This window comes from Pteronotus mesoamericanus, unplaced genomic scaffold (genome assembly GCF_021234165.1).
Source record: "Pteronotus mesoamericanus isolate MK-2021 breed Mesoamerican mustached bat unplaced genomic scaffold, CSHL_Meso_final contig_124, whole genome shotgun sequence".
NCBI lineage: Eukaryota > Metazoa > Chordata > Mammalia > Chiroptera > Mormoopidae > Pteronotus > Pteronotus mesoamericanus.
Genome location: NW_026555051.1, coordinates 6,820,979 through 6,844,233, shown reverse-complemented (window position 1 = coordinate 6,844,233; position 23,255 = coordinate 6,820,979). Strand labels below are relative to the sequence as shown.

Here is a 23,255-nt window from a genome sequence, read left to right as displayed (position 1 = left end):
GAGTAAGATAGATGAAACAGAGGATCAAATCAGTGATTTGGAAGACAAGGTAAAGAAAAACACCCAAGCAAAGAAGCAAAAGGAAAAAAAGAATTTTTTTTTAAATGAGGAGAGCTTAAGAAATCTTTGAGAAAACATGGAGTGCAACAACATCTGCATTAGGAGAACACCATAAGGAAAAGAGGATGAATAAGAGATTGGGAACCTATGGAGAAATAGTGACCAAAAACTTCCCTAATCTGGTGAAGGATAAAGACACACAAGTTCAGGAAACTCAGAGAATCCCCAAAAATTGGACCCAAAGAGGACTACACTGAGACACATCATAATTAAAATGTCAAGGCTCAAAAAAAACCAGTATGGATGTACCTTAAAATTGGATCTGCTTTTTGACCCAGCACTCCCATTTCTGGAAATAGGTCTGAAGAAACCCAAAACACTAATGTGAAAGAATATTGGCACCCCTATGTTCATTGCAGAGTTATTTATAATTGCCAAGATATGGAAGCAGCCCAAGTGTCCATCAGTAGATGAGTAAAACATAAAACAACTATGGTACATATACACAATGGAATACTACTTGGCAGTAAAAAGCAGAAAATTTACCCTTTGCAAAAGCATTGATGAACATGGGGAACACTATGCTAAGTGAAATAAGTCAGTTAGAGAAAGACAAATACCATATGATTTCACTCATATGTGGAATCTAATGAACAAACTGAACAGGCAAAACAGAGAAAGGCTCATAGAAAGCAGGATGACAGTTATGGGGGGTGAGTTTAGGGTGCGGAGGGGTCTAAGGAAAAGGAGTAAGACTCTTGGACATGGGCAACAGTGTGGTGATTGCAGGGTGAGGAGGTTATGAGGGGAATAGATGGAAATGGAAAAATACAATAAAAATAAACAAAAATAAAAATAAGAAGTAAAATAAAGAAGTATCATAACATTAATTATTAAATCTATTAATAGCATTTACATACAATCTTTTGTTAAAATAAATAGAAAAGAAACTATCATAGAAGAAAAACTATTGTAAAAAATTAAGACTGTATGACTGTATTGAGCTTAAGGCAAGTAGACCTTACTGAAAAGAAATCTACGGCTGATTAAAATATGAACTATCTCATTAATCACACAATACATTAGATAATAAATTGTGGTTGTTAACTTGATATGCACCATTGAACATGGAGAAAAATATCATGTAAGAAGACAAGTGCACCAATGTATGTCAGTGTAATAGCTTGTGGATATTTTCTTTTTGTAAATATGTCTACAGCATATCCAATGGCTTACTGAACTATGCTGTAAAATAAGGTTATTCTTTAATTCTCAGAGATCAATGTTACAGATTTTTTAACATGGGAAAAAATGATGCATTTGAATAGAAGAAGTGGTGAGATAGAAATGAACATTTTTTACTCAGAGTGTGTCATTCTAATATTTCATTCAATTTTCTAAGGGAGCTCTGAAAATGTTAGATTAAAAAATGTTTAGAAAAAATAAAACCAATGACAAATTCCACTGACAGGTAATTATGAGAACTAATTTCAAGAACCAGTTTAAGCCATGATCAGGGATATTTAACTGTCGGTGCTGTATAGATCTAGCAAGCCTAACCTCAAAATTTGCTGATAGCTCAAATAGGAAAGAATGAGTGCTACATTCTGTAGGCCAGGCAATACTTTGTACAGAAAATAGTGACAGATTTCTTTTAATTTTATTTTAGCAAATATGAAAACTTAACCTTTAACTGATTAATAAACATAATTTTTACCTACTCCTGTGTTTCCACCTTGCTTGACAAAGCAAAATATTCAGCACCTTACACTGATGTCTCACTGTAAATATTGTCTCTGTCTGTGCTATTTTGTATGGTAGCCACTAGCTACATGTGGCTACTGAGTACTTGAAATGTGGCTAGTCTGAGTTGATATAGCTTTAATTATAAAATACACACGGGATTTCAATGCCTTGCTTTAGGAAAAAAGGGAAAATATTTCATTTTTATATTTGTTTTAATAGAATGTATCACATACCTGTTTGTTTTTATATGGAGACTAGAAATAACTATAACCTCTTCAATGTGATTTTAAAATCACATATTTGATTTACATTTATGGCTTGCATTATATATATGTTTTATAGTGCTGGTTCTATTAGATTAATGAAATAAACCATAGATTAAAAGATAAAATTCTGAACAAAGAATCTTCAGCTCATCAAGACTACATTCAAATGGCTCCCTTTCTTGCCATAAAACTTGTTTAAGTTGTGTGTAAATGATTATATATAAATCATTTAATTCAAATACATTACTTATTACAAAAAACACAAGAAAAATAAATTATAATTATGTGTGTGTGGAAAATAACATTGTTAAATTGAAAACAAAGTATCTATTTAGTTACAAATTTCTTTTCCGAAATATAGATCCTGCCTCTGATCCATTAGTATGGTTATATTAATATAGATATTGTGATTACAAAGGTAACTTATTCCTCCAGATAGCCTGAGAATTTGTGGAATTTTTTCTCACTGAAGAATTTTAAATGGAATCATGGCAAATCAATTATACAAGAATCTTTGCCCAAGCCTCTCCATTCATCCCTGCAAAAACAAGGTAAAACAAAACAGTACTCCTCCTCTCACAAAAAGGCTGTATAAACCATGTGCTCCTTTTTTTTTAAGAAATATATTTATCAACAATGGGACCAATTAAGTGGGGTTGGGAGGAAGCCCCAAATGCTGTCATCAGCGAGAGCAACACAATAGGTGACCGTCTGTAAATCCAGAAGCATGTATTTACTTCTTTGGGGTACTACAGTAGTCTATCTTTGGGGTGATGATTTAATAAATCAATCTTATTGCCTGAAAGAGTTCATATATATCCCAAAGTAAGTCATTTATGTTTTTATTCGCATTTTCTAAGATTAGTCCTTCATTTATATTTTTAAAGTGCTGTTCTCTTCCAAGAATATTCTCCACGTAAATTCAGAGTGCAGTAGTGGTCCCCTGTAGCGGGGAGCCATCATCTGCCAGGAGTCACAATCAGTCCAGAGATGTATTCTGAAGTGTTTTTCTTGTGCATGTGTGTATATATTAGGGTGGTTATTTTCTGAATATGTCTTCCATGAAGGTGTCTGTAAGAGCCACCACTGGGCTTTGGTGTGTAGGCTGAAGTGTTAATACCCTAAGACCTGGAGAAAAATATACAACTTTGGAAAGTTTGAAACAGAAATAGTTGTGGATTCTAAACTTGTGCTCCTGATATGGTAGTCACTTGCCTCCTGTGGCTATTGAGAACTTGGGATATATAGCTAGTGTTACTGAGAAACTGCGTTTTAAATTTTATTCAACTTTAATTAAGGTAAAATTAAGCATATTTGGGACAACTTTGGACTTAGTTTTACACCTGTACATTTTATGCTATATAATTGCAGATCAAGTATTTTCAAATTTTGAATTGAGATGTGCTGAAAGTATAAAATACAAGCCAGATTTTGAAGACTTAATACTCAAATAAATAACATTAATATTTTGTACACATTCAAATGACATTAAGTTTTGATAGCTTGATTTAAATTTTAGTATTAAAATTAATTTCACCTATAAAATTTTCCTTATTGTGGCTACTAAAAAATTTAAAGTTATATATGTGTTTTACGTTATACTTCTATTGGGCAGTGCTGTCTAAACCAAAGAGGAGAGCACATGGAAATATCTTTGAGATACCAGGATTATACATGGCATATAGTTAAAAGAGTGAGAAACTAATGACAAGACAGTAAAAGTAGGTGGCAAATAAAAGACAAACATGTCTTAGGTTGACCTTACTGTTTTGGCAGGTGAGTAGCATGTAATGCCAGAACTGGCTGAAGAACTCAGGACTGAGAATGACTTTTCAGCTTTTTGTAACTCATAATACATGACAAATACATCGTTGCTTTAATAATAATAATTTTAATTATTTTATAATTAAATATAAGTATTTATAAATAATTTGGATTATATAACATTTTTAAAAATTGTGACTACATTCTCATCTCTTTAAGACTCTCATCTCTTTAAGTACATTGTGTAGAGGCATGGAAAGAATTTTACCACAATAAGCCTTTAAAACAAAAGACATCGGAATTCTAGGGCAGGAAAAAGAATGTTAAACCTAAGTTCATTTCCAAGAGTAGAAGTCTAATGAAGCAATAGTTTGGACCCCTTCGGTATGTCAAACCTATTCCATAAACCAAGTGCTAGATTAAATTACTCTATTGGACAGCTTGGAACAAATTGTGCCCTCAGGTTTAAATCAAGCTCACTGTAGAAAAAATCAAAAACACCAACAAACAAAAAGGAGAAAATAATAAGTTGTAACCTATACCACCCAGAAATAATGACGATAAATTTCCCTTGCATTTCCTTTCAAAAGATACCATCAGTTTTTAGACAGGGTTTGGTATGTTTTAATAAGCGCTACATCACAAACTGTTTAATACTCTTCGTTCTTTTCTTTGAACTTGCTTTGGACTGTTTTCATAGCTCAAATGGAGGTTATCAGTTAGAGAAACAACTTAATAAATGATGTCTTGTTGACTTGAAAGTATTCACATAGATTTCCAAAGTGCCAAAGATAAAATCAGGAAGTGTTTTATTCACCAGAAAATCGTGTTGAACATTTGTTGACACTGTTAGCAAGATAAAGAGAGTGTGGATGACAGAAAACATGAATTCTGAATCCCAAAGAATCTATGCTTATTATTATTTTCAGCCAAAATCATGAAGGGCCACCTCATGAGGCAGACTGATGAAGCCTTGTTAGGTAAAGGCTTGAAGTGTTTGGAGAGCAGTGCCTCACAGAAAGGCCTGTAATGGTCCAAAGTGGGTGCAAACATGCTTGTCTGCCAGTGTTACCCTTTGATTAGAAGGAGTTTGTATTTGTTTCTTCTTTAAGAAGACAATGTGCTGGCAAGTGTAAAATCACTTGGCAATCTTAGTAGTGCTACATCTGGGGATGCACACCCCAAAACCTAGAGGTAGGCAGGCTCTTTGAGATGAAGCGGAGTGTGAAGTGTCTTTTGTCTATTCTTCAGATACAGTATTTATTTCCATTCTCTGACTTTCCTCTAGTTATTGTCCACTTGCTCAGTCTTGCTATTCAACCTGTATTTAGGTAAGTTGAAAAAGAAAAACACGCATCTTGAAGTTAGGAAAAGTAAATGCTCAGTATGATGTTTCAGTTCCTCCTGTGTTTATTGATTTTAAGACTATTAAGTACCTGAATAGTAACATCTCTACCACCTCTTACTAAGCTCCTACCTATTCTTCACAATCAGGATAATTTAGGGGATTTATAGCATCTCTGATTTCTGAGATAATTTCTAGATTTAGATCAATGCCAAAAGTTCTGAGAACTCTTAGGTAGTTTGTGGTTTCTTTAAGTTTCGGATCCCATTTGCAATAAGGCAGGCTACTGGTAAATTGTTAACCAAATTCCATTAAGGTACAAAAGAAGTCCTGAGAACTCATAGATGCCCTTGAACTGAGTTTCACGTTAGGAACCTGTGCACTTGATCTTGGAACTCAGTACTTACCAAATTCTTATCTAAACTTAATGGAATGTGTTAGCTCCAAAGAACATTAAGGTAACCCTTATTTCATGGCAGTGTTAGATATAAAACTGCAAAGAATTTTAAAGATGAGGACTGAAGTGAAGATAAACAAATGTAGACAAATTCTGCATGGTAGTATTAAGAATATTTAGGGTATACTCAATTCCAAATAACAGCATTCATCAATGTTCTCATTTACATATTTGTACTTTCATCCAACTAATATTTTTATCTTCTCTGTGCCAGGTACTGCAATGAGCTCTTTGAACAAAAAGCAGATATGATTTCTGACCTCTAGGAATAAATGATCAATTTATAGTTACATATATGAAATCTGTCCAGAAAAAGTCCATCCATTGTCAATAAAGCAAGAACACTTTGCACTATATTGGTGTAACCTGGCAGCCAGAGACAGTAGATTGGAATGCACATCCATGAACAATGACGACTTCACTGTACTAATCAGTGGGGGTGGTAGATGCCATTGAGAGAGCATGTGTACTGTAGGACTATCACATTCAAAATGACTGAACAAGTAGAGCAACAAATCTGCATCACATTTTGCATTAAGCTTGAACATTTCTCTGTGGAAACTGTTCGGATGATTCAGAGGCTGCAGCTGTGGGCAATTGGTGATTGGCCTTTAGCACAACAACGCACCTGCTCATGCATCACAACTCTGAAGAGTTTTTTGGTGAAACATCAAATCACCCAGGTGACTCAGCCCTGCAACAGCCCAAATTTGGTACCCAGTCACTTCTGGCTTTTCCAGAAACTAAAATCACCTTTCAAAGGGAAGAGATTTCAGACTGTTGATGAGAGTCAGGAAAATATGACAGGGCAGCTGATGCTGATGGGGAGAACTGTGTGAGGTCCAAGGTGCCTGCTTTGAATGGGACTGAGGTGTCATTGTTCTATTCTTGTGTCTTGTATCTTCTTCAATAAATGTCTCTATTTTTCACAGTGCATGGTTGGATAACTTCTGGATAGGCCATATCATAAGATATCCCCAATTCCTACAACACAAGAAGAATGGATGATAATTCAGTGTAGATTGAAGTGCCCAAATAACATGAGGTTTCAGGAAATCTTCCTTGAATAAGTGATATTTAAGCTGATGCATAGTTTTGTAATATGTTGCTAGATGTTGGGACTATGAGGATAAGGGAGGCATAGTCCCTGTCCCTGAGGAGTTATGTCTAAGAAAGAGACATGCAAACCAGTAATAACAGTCTTTTGTGATAAATACTCTATAGAAATTAATGAATTGTGGTGAATACTAAAGGTCTTGGGTGAGTGATTGTGTCTGGCCATCTCAAAAAATGTTTTATGAGATGAGATTACTTTAGATGTGGGTTTTGACCAGGCAATCTTTAGATGGGAAAAAATATAACAAGGAATGGCTAGTATAGAAAAAAACAAAAACAAAAACAAAAAACCAGTGTGTTTGACCAACCCTAAGTAGGGGAGAAGAGTTGAAGACAATTGGCCAAAGGCAAGATCATATAGAGAGCATGGTGGTACAACTTAAAGTATACAAAGTGTTATAAGAATTTGTACTTCTCTTTTAAGAATGGGGGACTACATTAATTAGAAGTTTGAAATCCATTTGTGTTTTTAGACTGATCATCGAATGTAAAAAGGAGGATGGATTTGGCTCCTGGAGAAGCTGGACTCATGAAGACTGATTAGGAGGCCATTGCAATAGGTCCTGAGAGAGGAGAGAAGGACTGAAACTCTGACAGTAGCTAGGGAGATTTAAGAGATATTTAGGAGTGAAAATAAATGCTGATTGAAGAGTGACTGGCTAGGATGAATCAATGAGATAGAGGAGTCCAGAATACATTGAGATTTCTACATTGTGTGTAATTTATGGTGCCCATCTATGGACCCAGTGCTAGCTCAGAGAAAGTCTTAAGAGCTGGGATTTGCATTCTGACTCCACCACCAAGTAACCACTTGCTTGGTAGAAGTTACTTAAGCTAACCAAGACTCAGTTTTCTTATTTTTTAAACACAACTTAATAATTTTTGTGGGATTTATGGAAAGAAAACTACAAAAGTGCTTAGCAAAGTGCCTTGTCTATAATCTACATTCAATATATATTTTCTTTGTGAGGACTGAAAGACATTCTAAGTTATGATAAATTGTGTAGAACCAGAAATAATTTAAGATAATGAGTTCAGTTTCAGGCATGTTAAATTTAAAGTTGGTATTTTTTATGTGCAGATGGATATATCTAACATGTATTTGGAAATAGAGGTTGAGGATTTGGGGGATGGTACAAATAAAAGCCTAAGAACTTGGAGATAAAATTATTTAGGTGACAGTTGATATAATATGCATGAATGAAATTCTACCAAGTATAAATTAGAAAAGATTTGAAGTGAATTCTCTGGTGCTCAATATATAAACAAATAGGCAGAGGAGGAAGAAGCAGAACAAAACCTTGAAAATAAAAATGAAATCTTCCTTGTACAAGTGGAATACTTTAAGGAGGGAACTCTAACAGGTCTCAGAATTGACAAGTAATTTAAGGAATAAAGAGAACTTTTTGAATATAACAACTAACAGGCCACTGATAACCTTAGAGCAGTTTCCATATAGTGGTAAGGAGCAGAATGGAGATTGTGGTGAACTGAGGGGAGAACTGAAAATTAAGACATAGGAATGGGATGCAGAATTCTCTGAGAAGTTTGGCATGGAGGGCTGGGTGGTTGTTGGAAGTGGACCAGGATGAGAAAAGGAGGCTTTAATTTATAGTTATAGATACTGTGACTAAAGACCTACTATTGAGGAAGAGGAGGTAGATAAATAATGAAGGAATATTCTAGAAGAGGTTGCAGGTCAGGAAATATGTGAGGAAACAAAGCATTTGCTTCAGATGGAAGAAGGTACAACCTCTCTTTGAGTCAGAAAGAGAGTATAGTTAGAAAGATTTTTAACAAATGGAAACTAAGAAGCATCCAGTGTTAGTCCAGCTGTTGTTTATATCCTGTTAGTTAGCTTTTATTTTTTTTCATGTTCTAATAACTTATGTATTGAACACCTCAATTAAATTGGCTAACACCTTTTAATGTTATCTCTAGATAAAATTAGTTATTAAATTTTCATTCAGTAAAAAAGCTAAGTAAAACCTCACCTCTGTCCTCTTTATCCTGAAAAAAAAAAAAAGCCTGGAAAATAATGATTCTTAATAAAGTAGCCCCCAAAATGATGGGGCCCTAAAAATTTGCTCCATTGGTGCTGGTGTCTCAGACTATCTGAGATACATATTCCTATAATGACTTATATATATCCTAGGGAAATGTTAGAACTAAACTTTGTGTATGGTTGACATTTGGAACGTTGGAATATGTGTTAGCTCTTGGTATACTATTGTCCCAATAATAAAATGATTTGCATTGTTTCGCTATTGCTATAAATGAGTTTTGTGTTGAGCATTTCCTTGTTGGAAAGATATTTTTACATATCTATATTTTTTTATGTTAACAGTTAGCTTAAGCCTAAATTGGGATTGTAAGCAATTAATTTTGTATTATGTTTACATTTGGAAACAGAAGTACAAGACCTTTCTTAGTAGATGAACAAATAGTTTAATTAGGTCATCTCCATTTTATTATATTACAACACTGAAAATGCAAAACAACCAGCTCCTTCTCATAATGGTGATTCCACAAATAATAAAGACCACATTTTGGATTTATATTATAAAACAATTTATGTAAAATGTGCAGAGAGAAGGATCACACATTTGAAATACATAGTTTAAAGCTGATGAGAATTCAATCCAAATTCAGAATCTCAAGTAAAGGCTTTCAAAGGACTATGTGGAACAGGTTGGATTTTAATATTAAATACTTATAATATTATAGGTATTTAATAACATAACATTGCTGGTTGCTCCTCTCTGTCCACTTCTTATTGGTTTAACTGTAATATAATGTGGGGATCTTTAGTATCCTATCCTTGGTTTTCATCACTTCTCTGCCTTCTACCTGGTATTCTCTGTCATATTTCAGATTCCCTACTTATTTTGTTTAAGGGCTTTGGAATGTTTCATTAGCTTTGTGCTTCTTGCTGTATTCCTTTATGTAAATCTAAACATGGAATCGATGTGTTTTTGATGCACCAACAGCATCGATATTTAGTATTTTCAAAACTGAATTTGAGCCCTTTTTATCAGACTTGCTTGTCCTCATGTACTTCATACTTTAATGAAGGACACAACTAAGCGAGAGACACTTAAGTTGGGAAGAAATCATAGTTTCACTATCCAAGTAAAAGTAAAAATACTGTATTTCATTTCAGGCTTTTTCTTAAGCATGACATTTGTTTTCAATAGTTGTACTCATACCACTTGTAAATTTCTTTAAAGAACATTGACAATTTAGGGTTACTCTTTTTCTGATGTCAATATCGGTAATTTGTACTTTTATTAAAAGCATCCATTTCATCCAAGTCTTAATATTATAGCCATATGGTTAAGCATCTCTTAAGATAAAAAATATTCTATCTATAGTTTTGCTCCTTTTATTTCTGTTTTTAATATGTCTTTTTAAACATTTTTGTTCAGTGTGGATGAAGACATTTTTGTTAACATCTGTTATCTCTGTATTTTCTGCTTTCCATTTCATTAATTTATAATGCAATCTAATTTTCCATCTTTACATATTTTTTAGTTGACTTTTGCTTTTTTCCTAACTGCTTACTTTGAATGCCCTATTCAATATTTTTATGCTGTTTTGATCATTTATGATTTGATAGGTTATGTTTTTGTAGTGGTTATTTGGACTGAGCTAAGAAATGCCCAGATAGCTGGTAAAATGTTACTTCTGGGTATGTCTCTAAGAGTATTTTTGGAAGAGATTGCCATTTGAATCAATAGACTTAGTAGAGAGTATCTCCTTTCACCACTGTTGGTGGACATCGTCCGATTCCTTGAAGGTTCCAATAGACCAAAAAGGCAAAGGAAAGGTATGTTCCCTTCTCCCGAACTGTGGCTTTCATTTTCTCCTGCCCTCAGACATGGGGGTCTCCTGATTCTTGGGCTTTTGGACTCCAGAATGCACACCAGTGGGTCCCCCTGATTATCGGGTCTTTGGACTCTGACTGAATTATATCACTGGCTTTCCTGGTTTTCCAAATTGTAGACTTCACATTGTGGCATACCTCAGCCTCTATAATAGTGTGATTCAATTTCCATAATAAATCTCCTCTTGCATATCTTGCATATCTATATCTACATATCCTACTGGTTCTATTTCTTTGAAGAACCCTGACTAATACAGGTTTTAGGAATAAAAGTAGGGTTTTTTTTTAAGATTTTTAAAAATGTGTTATTAGAGAGGGAGGAAGGGAGAAAGAGAGGGAGAGAAACATCAATGTGTGGTTGCCTCTTGTGTACCCCTACTAAGGATGTGGCTTGCAATCCAAGCATGCCCTGATTGGGAATAGAACCAGCAATCATTTGGTTCGAAGGCCTGCACTCAGTCCACTGAACCACACCAGCCAGGGCTAAAAGTAGTTCTAGAGTAACAGAATTATAGGATGAATTTTTTGAATTAGTTGTGAGATTCCTGGAATTTACTCTGTGATCTGATTAGATGTAAAGATACTAATGACTATTTCTGGTAATAAAGAGAGCACTGATAATCCACGGTGTGAACTATTTATAAAGCTATGTAAAATATCTGCCTTAAATATTCCTAATCAACTGCTTATAAGAAGCAAGAAGTTAGTTGATTCTGTACATGATACTTTTAAACATTTTTTTTAATATTAGGGAACCTAATGATATTGATTGGTTGCCTCTTGTTGCTGGACAAAGTAGTGAAATAAAGGATGAGGTCAGGGATTCAAATCCTCAGCTCACACCTGCATACAAGACTTAAGGGCTTCAAGGTGTGCCCTGAGGAAAAACCTTATTTCCTGTAGCTGCAGGGATAAAATTGCTGAAATCAAACACCTCATTCTGACATTGGCTGAATTACTATGCAAGCTAAATTCCCAGTCTTTGAGGGTTTCTGTTGTTAAAACAAGGACATTAATTAGGGATGAATGGATCCTGTAAACTGGGGTGGGGATGTATGAGAAAACCCTGATGAAACTGGAGACACTGAGCCCTTAAATCTTGATGAATCTTCTTTGTCGGTTGATGAGGTTTCTCCACCCACAGCAAAACTGGCTTCTTTAAATCACAGTGCTAGGAGTTCAGAAGACAAATTTTCACGGACAGTTTGTTTGAGGAAGAAATTTTAGGAGGGAGGGGGCGGAGCCGGGGGTGGAGCCGGTGGAACGCATCCTCTTGAAGAGCTATGATCTTTCTCTGTAGGCCAGACCTAGGTGTACGAATCGTAGCCACACCATTGGAAACTTGAATGCTTTGTAGTTTCATTTTCAGTTTGTGAATTATTTAGAAATATGATTTTTACAATTTAAGTATATGAAATATTTTTATCATTTGTTGTTAGTTTTTAATTTTATTGCCATAATATGAAAATGATTCTTCATATTTTTTGAATTTGCTGAAATTTTCTTTTTGGTCTTTGTGTAACGTAATTATGTAAATATATAATGCTAATTCTAACATGTCAGAAGCTTAATGAAATAAGTTTCTAGGTAAAAGCTTTATGAAATACAAAATAGCTGTATCACATTAAAGGTATCTTTGGTATTCTAAAACATCCTTGGATATTGACATCCCAGTATTAGACAGGAAAGGAAGAGGCTGGAGGATTGTTCTGTTAAGTTTATGCATGCCAGACCTAGAAGCAGATGTATGGCTTCCTATACTGTTACCGAACAAAAGGACCGTGGCGGGGGTGATGCCCAGATGCTGTTACCCAAACGACACCCTCCTTCCCCGGGACCCCTCTGTTGTGGGTCCTTTGCCCGGCCCCCTTGGAATTATGGCTCTGAGTGACAGAGTTTGGTGAAAAGGAAAGGAATTATTTATTCGAAAGTTATACAGGTTTGATTAATGGCTAAATGTCACCCTTAAACCTCAAAATCCCTTCAAAACAATCACCAGCACATACACACTGTCCTGCCTTCCCCGCTTTGCCCAGTCAGGCCACTCAGGCCGGTCAGGGGTACCGTCCTTCAGAAGAAAAAGAACAGAAGTCTGGGGCTCGGCTAGGCAGGCCTCTCGCGGGTCTCAGCACCATCTGCTGCGTCGCCATCTCCAGCTCTTAATCCATAACCATGTGGCACCTTCTCATGGCCCACGAGCAAGAGTCCTTTCTCCCCTCTTTCTTCTCTCATGGTCTTCACACTGTTCCCCAGAGCCTGTGTCCCTTTGTCTCTCCTACAGGCCTCAGTCTCTCCCCCTTCTCTCTCAGTTACTTCTCTACTAAGTCTTTTTTAACCTTCCTGATAAGCTTTGGTGATATGCAAAATAACCCTCTTTGCATATGAGGAATGAAGCTATCCTGTTATTGACATACAAAATGACTCTTAATGGCCCTGTTCAAGGCTCCCATCCCCCATGGCACCCCTGCCCTAGGGTGAGGAGAATATATTTTTCTTGGACACCCCAATCTCTGGACCCCGTTACAAATACCCTTTAGGGGGGCCTGGCTGTGCCCCGTTACAATACTAACATTCTATTTGTCAAAATTCAGTTATATAGCCACACCTAACATAAAGAAGACTGGGGAATGTAGTCTAGCCACGTATTCAAAGGAAATAAGAATTTAGGAGAAAACCTGCTATTGTCTGCCAAGCCAAGCACATTGTCAATGCTTACAAATGATCCATCTGTATTAGAATGAAGAAAATTGATATATATATATATAACAAGAACATATACATAACACATGGATACAGGTTTAACACAACTAATATTAATAGTTTAAGGTTGTTTATTGTGTTATACAAATCTGTAACTTGTTAATATTTTTTCTTTAGCTTTATCAGATTCTGAGTCAGGTGTGTTAAACTTTCTGCTAGGTAGCTGAGGCGTCTAAGAAAGGACCTGGAGCCAGAAAAGTCCAACTAAGGGCTTTTATTTGGGGCAGGGCACTGCCTGTGATCAGGCTGGCTGGGTCCCAATGGTCAGCAGCCCCAAGGGATAGGGTGGAAGGGCTTTCAAGGTGAGTAGCAGACCCTCGGGGGCGGGTGAGTCACCCTGCTGATCTGCTCCAGGTGTTCTGCATATCTGATCAGGGAGGGCTGATTCTTTAGAAAGCTTGAGGGAAAGGGGAGGAGGCAGTGAGGATTCAGCCAGTTTTCTAACAGGATGCCGGCGGCTGTGCCTCAGTTGCTTCTTATATGGGTAATCTGTGGTGTAGTATTTAGCCGGAGACGTGTACTTTCTTTGCTCCAGCATAGCTGGTGGCTTAGGTCCGTGTCCTAGTTTATTCTAACTTTCCCATGATGATTGTGGAAGTTGTGTCAATGTTTTTTTTTCCTTTCTTTATACCCAGGTTATGTTGTTAGGTTCATACAACTTACTGTTTCTATATAGTCTTCTATTTATTACTTTTATTATTGTATAGTATCATTCCTTGTTTTGATCTTTGGTGTAACTTTTCTTACACTTAATATTAATAATCAATACCTGCTTTCTTTTGGTTAGGTTTTGCTTGATAGTCAATTCTTTTATGCACATTTAGCTTGTTATGTTTTTTAGCATTGTCTCATAAATAGCTTATAATTAGAATGTAAAATATTCGGTCTAACATTTGACTATTTGATTAATGTATTTATTTTATTTTTATTTATTTTTATTTTTATAGTGTTTTCTATTTGCGATGCACTCTGCTTCTTTTTAATTTATTACTTGCTTCTGTTGGATCAATGGAATTTTATTTATTCCCTATTTTTCTCTTTGCAAATGTGGGTGTTGTTTATTCTATTTCCCTCTATTAAGAACAACATTCAAACCTCAAATATTTCATAACAAAGTATAAAGTTATCAGATGTGTATGATACAAAGTATTAGGAACTATTGCTTTTATCTAAATTCCCCTGATCTTTTATTATTTTTTGTTTCCTTTGTAAATGCAAATATTTAATTTCCTTTTCTCTTTAAACACAAAGATTTTTTTAAATTTTATAGTAATTATTTAATTATATTAATACATGCTTATGAGATTTTTCTGAAACTTTGCATCTTATAATTTTTTCCTATCTTTATTACATAAACTTTTGTGTCACCAGAAGAAATAGTGAGCTCCTTAACAGCTGAGGTAAGTTCAAGGGATAAAAAAGAAAGTTTTTCTTCCTTGTGATATTTTCCTGGGTGCTCCTTTCTTACTTTCCATGGTTTTTTGTTTTCTTAATACTCTTGTATTTTCTGGGGCCAAGAAGACAAATACTATTACTGATGAAGATTCATTTTCCTTATTTTGAAATATTATAACCAATTAAAGAAGGAATTTGAGATTTTACTTTATAAAGGCACTGATATTACCTGAAAACAACTGCATATCAGAGTTTTCTAAAGGATTACATTATTTTAACTTCAAAGAAGCCACCATAATGGATATTCAAATACAGTTTCAGATTGTTAGGGGATAAGTCAAATATAATAATTCACAATTTCCTTATGAGTCAATGTGTTAACTATCTCTAATAGTTGCTGTTCAATTAAAGACTTGTGGTTTTGCAATGATTGAATTCTTATTTTTATTAAAATAATGGTGATTATTTATGCACTGTCTTAGAAGTTCTTGCACATGCACTAAGAAAGCCAAATAATTAAATTGTAGAAAACAAAATATAAAACATTTGTTCTGTAATAAAATTAAAAACCTAGAAAATACAAGAGATTTTAGTTTCAAAAATAAAATGAAGAAACAGATTTATTAAGCAACTGGATATGGAATGACTATCCAAAAATCAATGAGTATTTAGTTTATGTTATGTGGGTATTAAAGACTTAGAAGTAGAAAGAAATGAGAAGGTAGATAATGACAACAACATTTAAAGCATTCGACAGACAAATGATAGGTTTGGGAAAATACTTATATTTGCAAGGGATATGATAAAGCGTAGGGCCTATTTTAAATTGACAAGAGAAAGGCAACTCAAAATTAGCAGAACACATGAATGGGTCACTATAGGGCCATTGAAACAGCACTGAATCACTTGAAAAAGGTGTTGAGGCACTAGTAGATAAAGATGGATTGTCTGATTAATCCAACTGGCAAAAGTGAAGAGATACATACAATCTATTACTAGAGGGGATGTGGCAAATATAGACTACTGGATATTACTGGTATGTTTGTAAATTATTACAGCTTTCTATCATATTTATTACATTTCATAGTATCTACAGCTTTCACTTCAGATATACCAATTCTGCAACACTATCTCTTGCAAAAGAAAGTATCAATAAGTCAGGATATGTCTATACAAAAGTTTATTGAAGCCTTATTCATAATGACAAAACAAGTAAGTGAAGAGAGAACCCAAAATAGAGGAATGGTGAGATAATTACGGTGCCATCACACCATGGAATTATATACAACTACAAAAGTAGTGCATAGACTTATACCAACTAGCCTAAAATAATTTCCACAAAGTAGGAGTGAAAATCAACATGCATTAAAGGGTGCATAATTTTTTAATTGCAAAAAATTACAAATGTAAATACATTTGTCCATTTGGTTTACATTAATTTATAGCTATTTAGGTTTTGCTAAAACAATGAAATATATATTCTAACTTGTTCACCCAGATTTTCTAGAGTGGAATGATGAGATTAGAATAGGAAAGGAGTGGGGAGGGGACAATAAACTGATGGCGCAAGAAATTTAAAAGACTGGATCTAAAACAAACAAAAATTGCATAAAATTTAGCAAGTATGCTATCTCATTAATATAATTACTTAAAATGAAAAATAAAACAATATACAGACAATTTAATTAATACTATGAATGAAGTTAATATGTCTCAAGATATTTTTTGATGAAATGAACATTAAATTTTGGGAAATGATAGATGCCAACAGCACTTCTGTTAAGAATCTTTAACATGAAGTTCAAATTTAACAATTGAGAGATATTAGTGTTAAGATCCTTCTTAGTTTCATTCCCATTTATTCAATATTCTATTAATATAGCAGCATATCAAACAAGCACTCTATAAACCCATATTTATTCTCTCTCCATTAATCCAACTATCATGTCTATGTCTATAGCTATCAGTACCAATCAGCTGATCAGCCACCAGAGGAGATGTTATAGCCTAGATTAGTAGCTGTGTGACCTTGAGTTAGATATTTCCTGTTTCCTCATCTCTGACATGCAATATTACTCACAAGGTTATAGCAAAAAATCAATTAGGTAATAGATGTAAAGCACAAATTAAGATACTATACACAAAAAATATTGTCAATAGAAACAATTTAAACAATCAGAAATTCATATACAATTCAGTCATGGAGCATAGAGTTAGGGAAAATGATTGGACGAACTTTAGCTACTCAGAACTAATGTTTTGGACATTTTGATGTCTGTATATGATAGCATGAAGAAGATGAAATGTTATGTGTTATAAAAAAATTGTCCAAATTAAGATTAATGATATATATGGAAACAGTAACAAAATGAAAAGATAGAAATAAAATGCAGCCTTAGAAATTTAAAGTTGTTCTAATTACAGCCATAGATGAGAGTTACCAATCATGCATTTTTATTAAATCATACAAAGTATTATTTTGTATGTCCATTGCAACATAGCAGCTTTACTTTCTGTACATCTCAGGGTAAATATTTTGCCCTCTGATTGCTTTCATTTGCCTCAGGATATCAATAAGGATCTTTGCTAGAGAAAAATCTAAATTTTATCTCAGTTTTAAAATACTATGATTGTACGATCGCAAAAGAACTTAATTCCCAGTTTTCTTCTCTGGGTCAGCACTTCAGAGAATTACAAAAGACCTCCTCTCTACATGTATTTATTTTCTGATTCCAAAATCTTCCTTCTTCTCATCTGTCATCCCCATTAATTCTCCCAGTTTCTTCTCCAAGTATGTCTCTAATGACCTTCGTATTGTCTTCATTTTCTTCCGGTGAGTTACACAAATATGGAATCTAGAGAAGAGAACAAGATAATTCCAACTTCAATATCAATAGCCCAATTCTCCTGGAATAATTATACAATTATTTTTTTCTTCCTTTTCTGGATAAGTGTCCAAAAGTTTTCCTCATGCTTCATTGTACCTCCTCCATTTCTCTTCTTTCAGCTTTTATCCCATCAAACTTCCATTCACTTTGTTCCTGACAGTATCATATTCTAAAGTTTAAAATGCTCTTTCCCCTTATGTTCATTAGAAGGAAGGGGAGGATTGGGCAGTCTTTTTGTCAAAAGAATGCTTGACCCAGTGTTTGGAGGGAGGAAAACTCACAGTAACAAAGCAGTTCCTAATATTACAGCTTCTGCTATCAATAATAGAAGTAGTGCAATTTCTCGATTCTCAGACTTCTTTGAATCCTCTTCTAGAAGGAGAAAGGGGAAATTAGAAAGTAAGTCTTAGAGAAGAAAAAATAGTAACTTGAGAACTTTATGCATAATAGAAGATTCTTTTTAACCTCAAACTGTTTGCTGTATTCACCACTTTCATCACTGTTCCTGATCAATGTGGTCTTTATTATTCTTAGACCCTTAGACTCTATGAAAATTTTGCCCTTACTGCTGCTAGATAAATTTCTCTATCTTCAGTCCAGACTATGTATTTCTCAGCCATTCAGTTGGTCTAGTGTCTAGTAATTCATACTGGTATACAAATTTTACCCAAAATTTTAACTTTTATTTGTGATGTAAGCATGACCTGCAGAGAAGATGCTCAACAAATATTTGTTGAACAAATCAATGAACAGCTAATTATCTTGATCACTGACCCCTCAAAATGTCACATCACAAGGGGTTTTTTTTTGTTTTTTTGTTTTTGGTTTGTTTTTTTTTTTACCTCCACAATACTCTCCTTTGAAGCACCGGGTGGTGATACGAACACAGCTCCAACAATCCAGGATAAGACCTTCAGTCACAACTGATGAAGAGAAGAAAGAAAATTGGAGGGAAGCCATGGCATGGAGTTTCCTTAGCTAAAACTTCTGTGAATTCTTTTCTCCTTTAGCAATCAAGTTTTCACATGGATCAAAACTTTCTGTAATTTAAATTAGGTCTTGGGGGAGTAAGGGGAGAAATGATGCCTTAGCTTACACTGGTGCAATGGGTTGTAAGCTATACTTTAGGAGGCCTCTGAGTACCTCCAAACTCTGTGAGAGATCTAAGGTTTCATAAGCTAGATTTTGTTGTCAGATATCATTGACATTCTTTCTTAGAACCGCATCTCTAGGAATTGGGTTCTCAGTGGTACAATTAGGAGAGATAAGGTCATGGAGAGCAAAGGAGATAAGGAATTTGAACTAAAACCTTAAGGCGTCACATAAACTGTACTCACCGCAATCTTCAGAACAAGCTAAAAGAGAATCAGAAAGTCTAATGAGCTTAGAATCAATAAACTTGGAGTTTGTAACATTTATACCCAAGTAGTCTTTACTTAGTCATTCTTCTCCCCATTCTAAATCACTGTAATATGAAACTACATTCCCCCCCTCACCCGTCATTTCCTATTCCTTTCACATACTCTCAGTGCTGTTAGATAGACATTTTTTATTACCAAGTTCAGAGAAGTGCTTTAATGTTTCTTTCAGTTTGGATTCCAAGTCTTGGCGGACATCGAGAAGCTTGCCTTGAAGAATAAAGACACCTAAGACAGGGTGGAAGGGACAGAATATTAGGTTGGCCCTTCCTTTCAGGACTTAATCCTGATTGTTTTGCCTTGTTGTCCCCAGTGATATTTCTTCATATTTGCTTGGACAATACAATCTTTTGACACTGAAACAGAACCTCACCTTTCCATGTTTTATTGCCCACTTTATAAAGTTCATTCTTCAGCCATGCTTTCAAACTGACAACCTTTTGAACAGCTAGAAAAGAGAGGTAAATGTACATGTGGGGGAATAATTATATCTGTGGAGGATATTCTGTAGACAGAGGTGCTCTCTTCCCTGCCTCCCTTTAACCCCCCAAAATCTCAAGGACTCAAGGTTCCCTCACCCAATACCCGAAGCATCTTGTTCCCGTGGGAGACCTTGAAGCTTAAATTGATCATCTCTTTAATCTGCCATTCAAGCAGTTTTGTTCGGCCAGGGACTTCTGAGGGTACCAACTTTTCCAACAATGACTTAATATCCTCTTTAAATTTGGGGTCACATTCCAGGCAGCCTTTGACTCCATGGAAGGCTGCCAGGCACAGAGGCAGGAGCAGGAACAACCATAGATCTCCCATTTCCTTGTCACAACTTCTCCCCTCACCAACAGCAGGTTGTCCTGGCAACTAGTTCACCTAGTCCCCTTTCCTCAAAAATCCAGATAGAAGAGCCTTGTCCTGGATAGTTTGACTCTACCTTCCCCTCCATTTTCATCCCTCCTGTGGACAATTTTATTTCCCTATGGATTTTCAGTTGTTTTTTGACTTTTATCCTTCATTCCTGAGACAGGGAACTGCCAGCTAAGGACAGATACCTGAGTTCCGAATGTGGAACACAAAGAGAAAGTCTTGAGCTCATACAAGCTAAGTTCCATGCAGGGTGATATCTTAGAAAAAGGTTTTCTTTAGGCCTCTCCCTTACGTGTGTCCTTAGTAAATTCCCATATCCCTCCTGACCATTGGGTCATATCCCAAGGAGGAGAGACATACAAGATCAGAGACTGGTTTATTGAAATCCTGCTTCTCTAGAGGAGGTAAGAAAAGTCCAGAATATTGAGTTCCTTGGGGTCCCAGTCCTTGATGGTTGTAGGATCATTGAAAATTAGTAGTAGGTGTCTGGATATAATTGATACCGTTAATAATAATAATTTTGATATAATTGTATATTTTTTAGAAATTTAGGTTAAGCTGCCTTTGTTTGTAGGATGATTTTTCCAGCTGTGCTAAATAACTTTTTTATATAATTCTTTTTATAAAGAGTCTGGAGCAAGGAGGTTAGAATTAATAGTGGAGGGCTATACAAGGAGTAAAAATCTCCTAACACTCAAGGTACTTTAGCAGACTCATCTTGAAAACATTGATGAAAAAATGTGTGACATAAAGGAAAATAACCACAATCAGGAACTGACCTCTTAAGCTACCTACATGGAAGGTGGCCAAATCAACATGTGTTTCCTTCAGTTTAAGGCTACTTGAATAAGAACATTCTTTGTTATTTGAAGCAATTAAGGCTGATTTGCAGACATTTTAGAGCACAGTTACCTCTTTTCTAATATATTCCTTGTATGGCTATGGACTAAAAGAGACTCAGAAACACTTATAGAAACTAAGAAATCCTAAATGTTTAGTGGTAGAATTTATACCTAATGTATAGGAAAGTCTTGGAGCAGAAGGTTAACATGAGGCAAGTTAAAAGAACCACCACTAATATTGTGCCTACCATATGCCAGATATGTGCTAAACACATCAGATAGATTACTGCAAGTCCTCATAGCACAGAAATACCTTGGGAGATTATCTATATTTTATAGATAAGAGACTGAGGCTTTAAGATGTCAAACTATACTCATTGCCAAATAATTTAGTAGTTACGAAATCAGGATTTAAACTCATATCTATCTGATTTCAGACTCTAGAAACTTCATCCACTGCCTCTCAAAATTTTCTGGGATGATGCCAAAAATGAACTCTTGGAATCTGATAATCAGAAGATTGGAGAGGAGAAGGGGTTAATTCAAATCATTTGATGTTCCAAAATCAACACCTCTCTGCTCTGATTTTACTTTCTCTTAGCTAGGTTACCACATGTTTAGATGATACTCCAGAGGATTTTCACATGTTGAAGTATACAGGCACATGAAATGGGAATAAATTAACTTGGGAGACCAAAGTCAGACACTAAGGGGCTTAGAAATTTGGCAGGCGGGTGGGCAGGTATAAGGAAAAACTCTTCTAGAGAAATATACATTATGAAGAGATATTTTCTACTTAACACTACATACATTTACTTATGGATTGCACAGAATAAAGAGAAAGCTTGTGTGAAAGGTGAAAGGCTAGCACCCAAATCCTTCATTGGTTATGTTAATATTTGGTTTGGACTGTCATGGAAAAGCTATGACTTATAGTCAGTGTGAATCTATAGAATAGCTTAAAATAGTATAACAGATACATAGTAGAACATGCATTCATCATATTATCCCAGATATATATTTACTCATTTGTGGTACTTACACAAATAAAATGTTCATGGGCAGTGTTGTATATGTTCTTTTTTGTTTTTGCTCTACAAAACTATTAGACAGTCCTAACAATTGAAGTCCCCTTTTTAAGAACTAAAATAAGTTGTTTACAGTGTTTGGGCTTTATTACAGATCATATCATGCAGTGATTTTTAACCAGTATGCTGCAAGAATTTTTAAAACATGCAATACCTATTTATTCAGGGACACTAATCTTTTTTCCTTTAGATTGTCAAATAAAAAAATGATAACAGCCAACACAACAATAGCCATCTAGTTTGAATGAATAAAAATTATAACTATTTTTTGTCAGATCAGTAAAAAATATATTTTTGGTGTGATGCAGAATTTCAATAATTAGTTTATGTGTGCCATGAAATGAAAAAGATTGAAAATTGCTGGCATGATGCATTGAGATTTAAACTCTGAAGAACTCACCAAGAAAAAAAAGAGAGAAGATCGAAGTAAATAAAATTAGAAATGAAAGAGGAAAATTAACAGCACATTCCACAGAAATAAAAGGGATTGTAAGAAAATATTATGAACAACAATATATCAACAAATTGGACACTATGGACAAAATATATAAATTATAAAAAACATACAATATTCAACATACAGAAACATACAATATTCAAATCTGAATAAGGACGAATGAGAATATTAGAATAGGTTGATTACAACTAATGAAATTGAAGCAGTAATTAAAAAAAAAAAAAGAAACCTCCCAACAAACAAAAGCCTTGGATTGGATGGCTTCGCAGATTAATTTTACCAAACAGTCAAAGAACCAATACCTGTCCTTCTTAAACTCTTCCCAAACCAAAAAAATCCCAAAGGTCATTTTATGAGGCCAGTATTATCCTATCTAATAAAAGACAAGGACACTAATAAAAAAGAAAATTATAGGCCAATATCCATGATGAAAATAGATGCTAAAATCCTCAATAAAATATTAGCAGACTAATCCAGTATCACACTGAAAAGATCGTAGACCATGAATCAAGTGAGGTTTATTCCAGGGATGCAAGGTTGGTTTAATATGCACAAGTCAATAAATGTGATACTTCACATAAACAAAATGTACGATAAAAATCACATGGTCATATCAATAGATGCAGAAAAAGCAATTATAAAGTGTTTATCTCAAGATTAAGAACAAGACATAAATGTCTGCTTTCACTTCTATTATTTAGCAAAGTACTGAAAATAATTCAAGCTACAGCAACGAGATAAGAAAAAGAAACAAAGACATCCAAATTGGAAAGAAAGAAGTAAAATGGTCATTATTTGCAGATGACAGGATACTGTATGTAGAAAATCCTAAAGATTCCACCAAAAAACCCTACTAGAACTGATAAGTGAATTCAGTAAAGTAACAGGATACAAAATAAATATGAA

General features: G+C 34.8%; 1 protein-coding gene across 1 annotated transcript; it reads right to left on the bottom strand.

Annotated features, from left to right (window-relative positions):
* Positions 1-17,512: 17,512 nt before the first annotated feature.
* IZUMO3 (IZUMO family member 3) lies at positions 17,513-19,911 on the bottom strand. The gene is made up of 6 exons (XM_054587872.1): positions 19,680-19,911; positions 19,475-19,549; positions 19,240-19,329; positions 18,526-18,606; positions 17,965-18,055; positions 17,513-17,650 (listed from the first exon to the last, which is right to left on the bottom strand). Exons 1-6 carry the CDS (start codon positions 19,909-19,911, stop codon positions 17,515-17,517), a joined length of 705 nt encoding a protein of 234 aa, XP_054443847.1. The 3' UTR covers positions 17,513-17,514.
* Between the last annotated feature and the right edge of the window lie 3,344 nt (positions 19,912-23,255).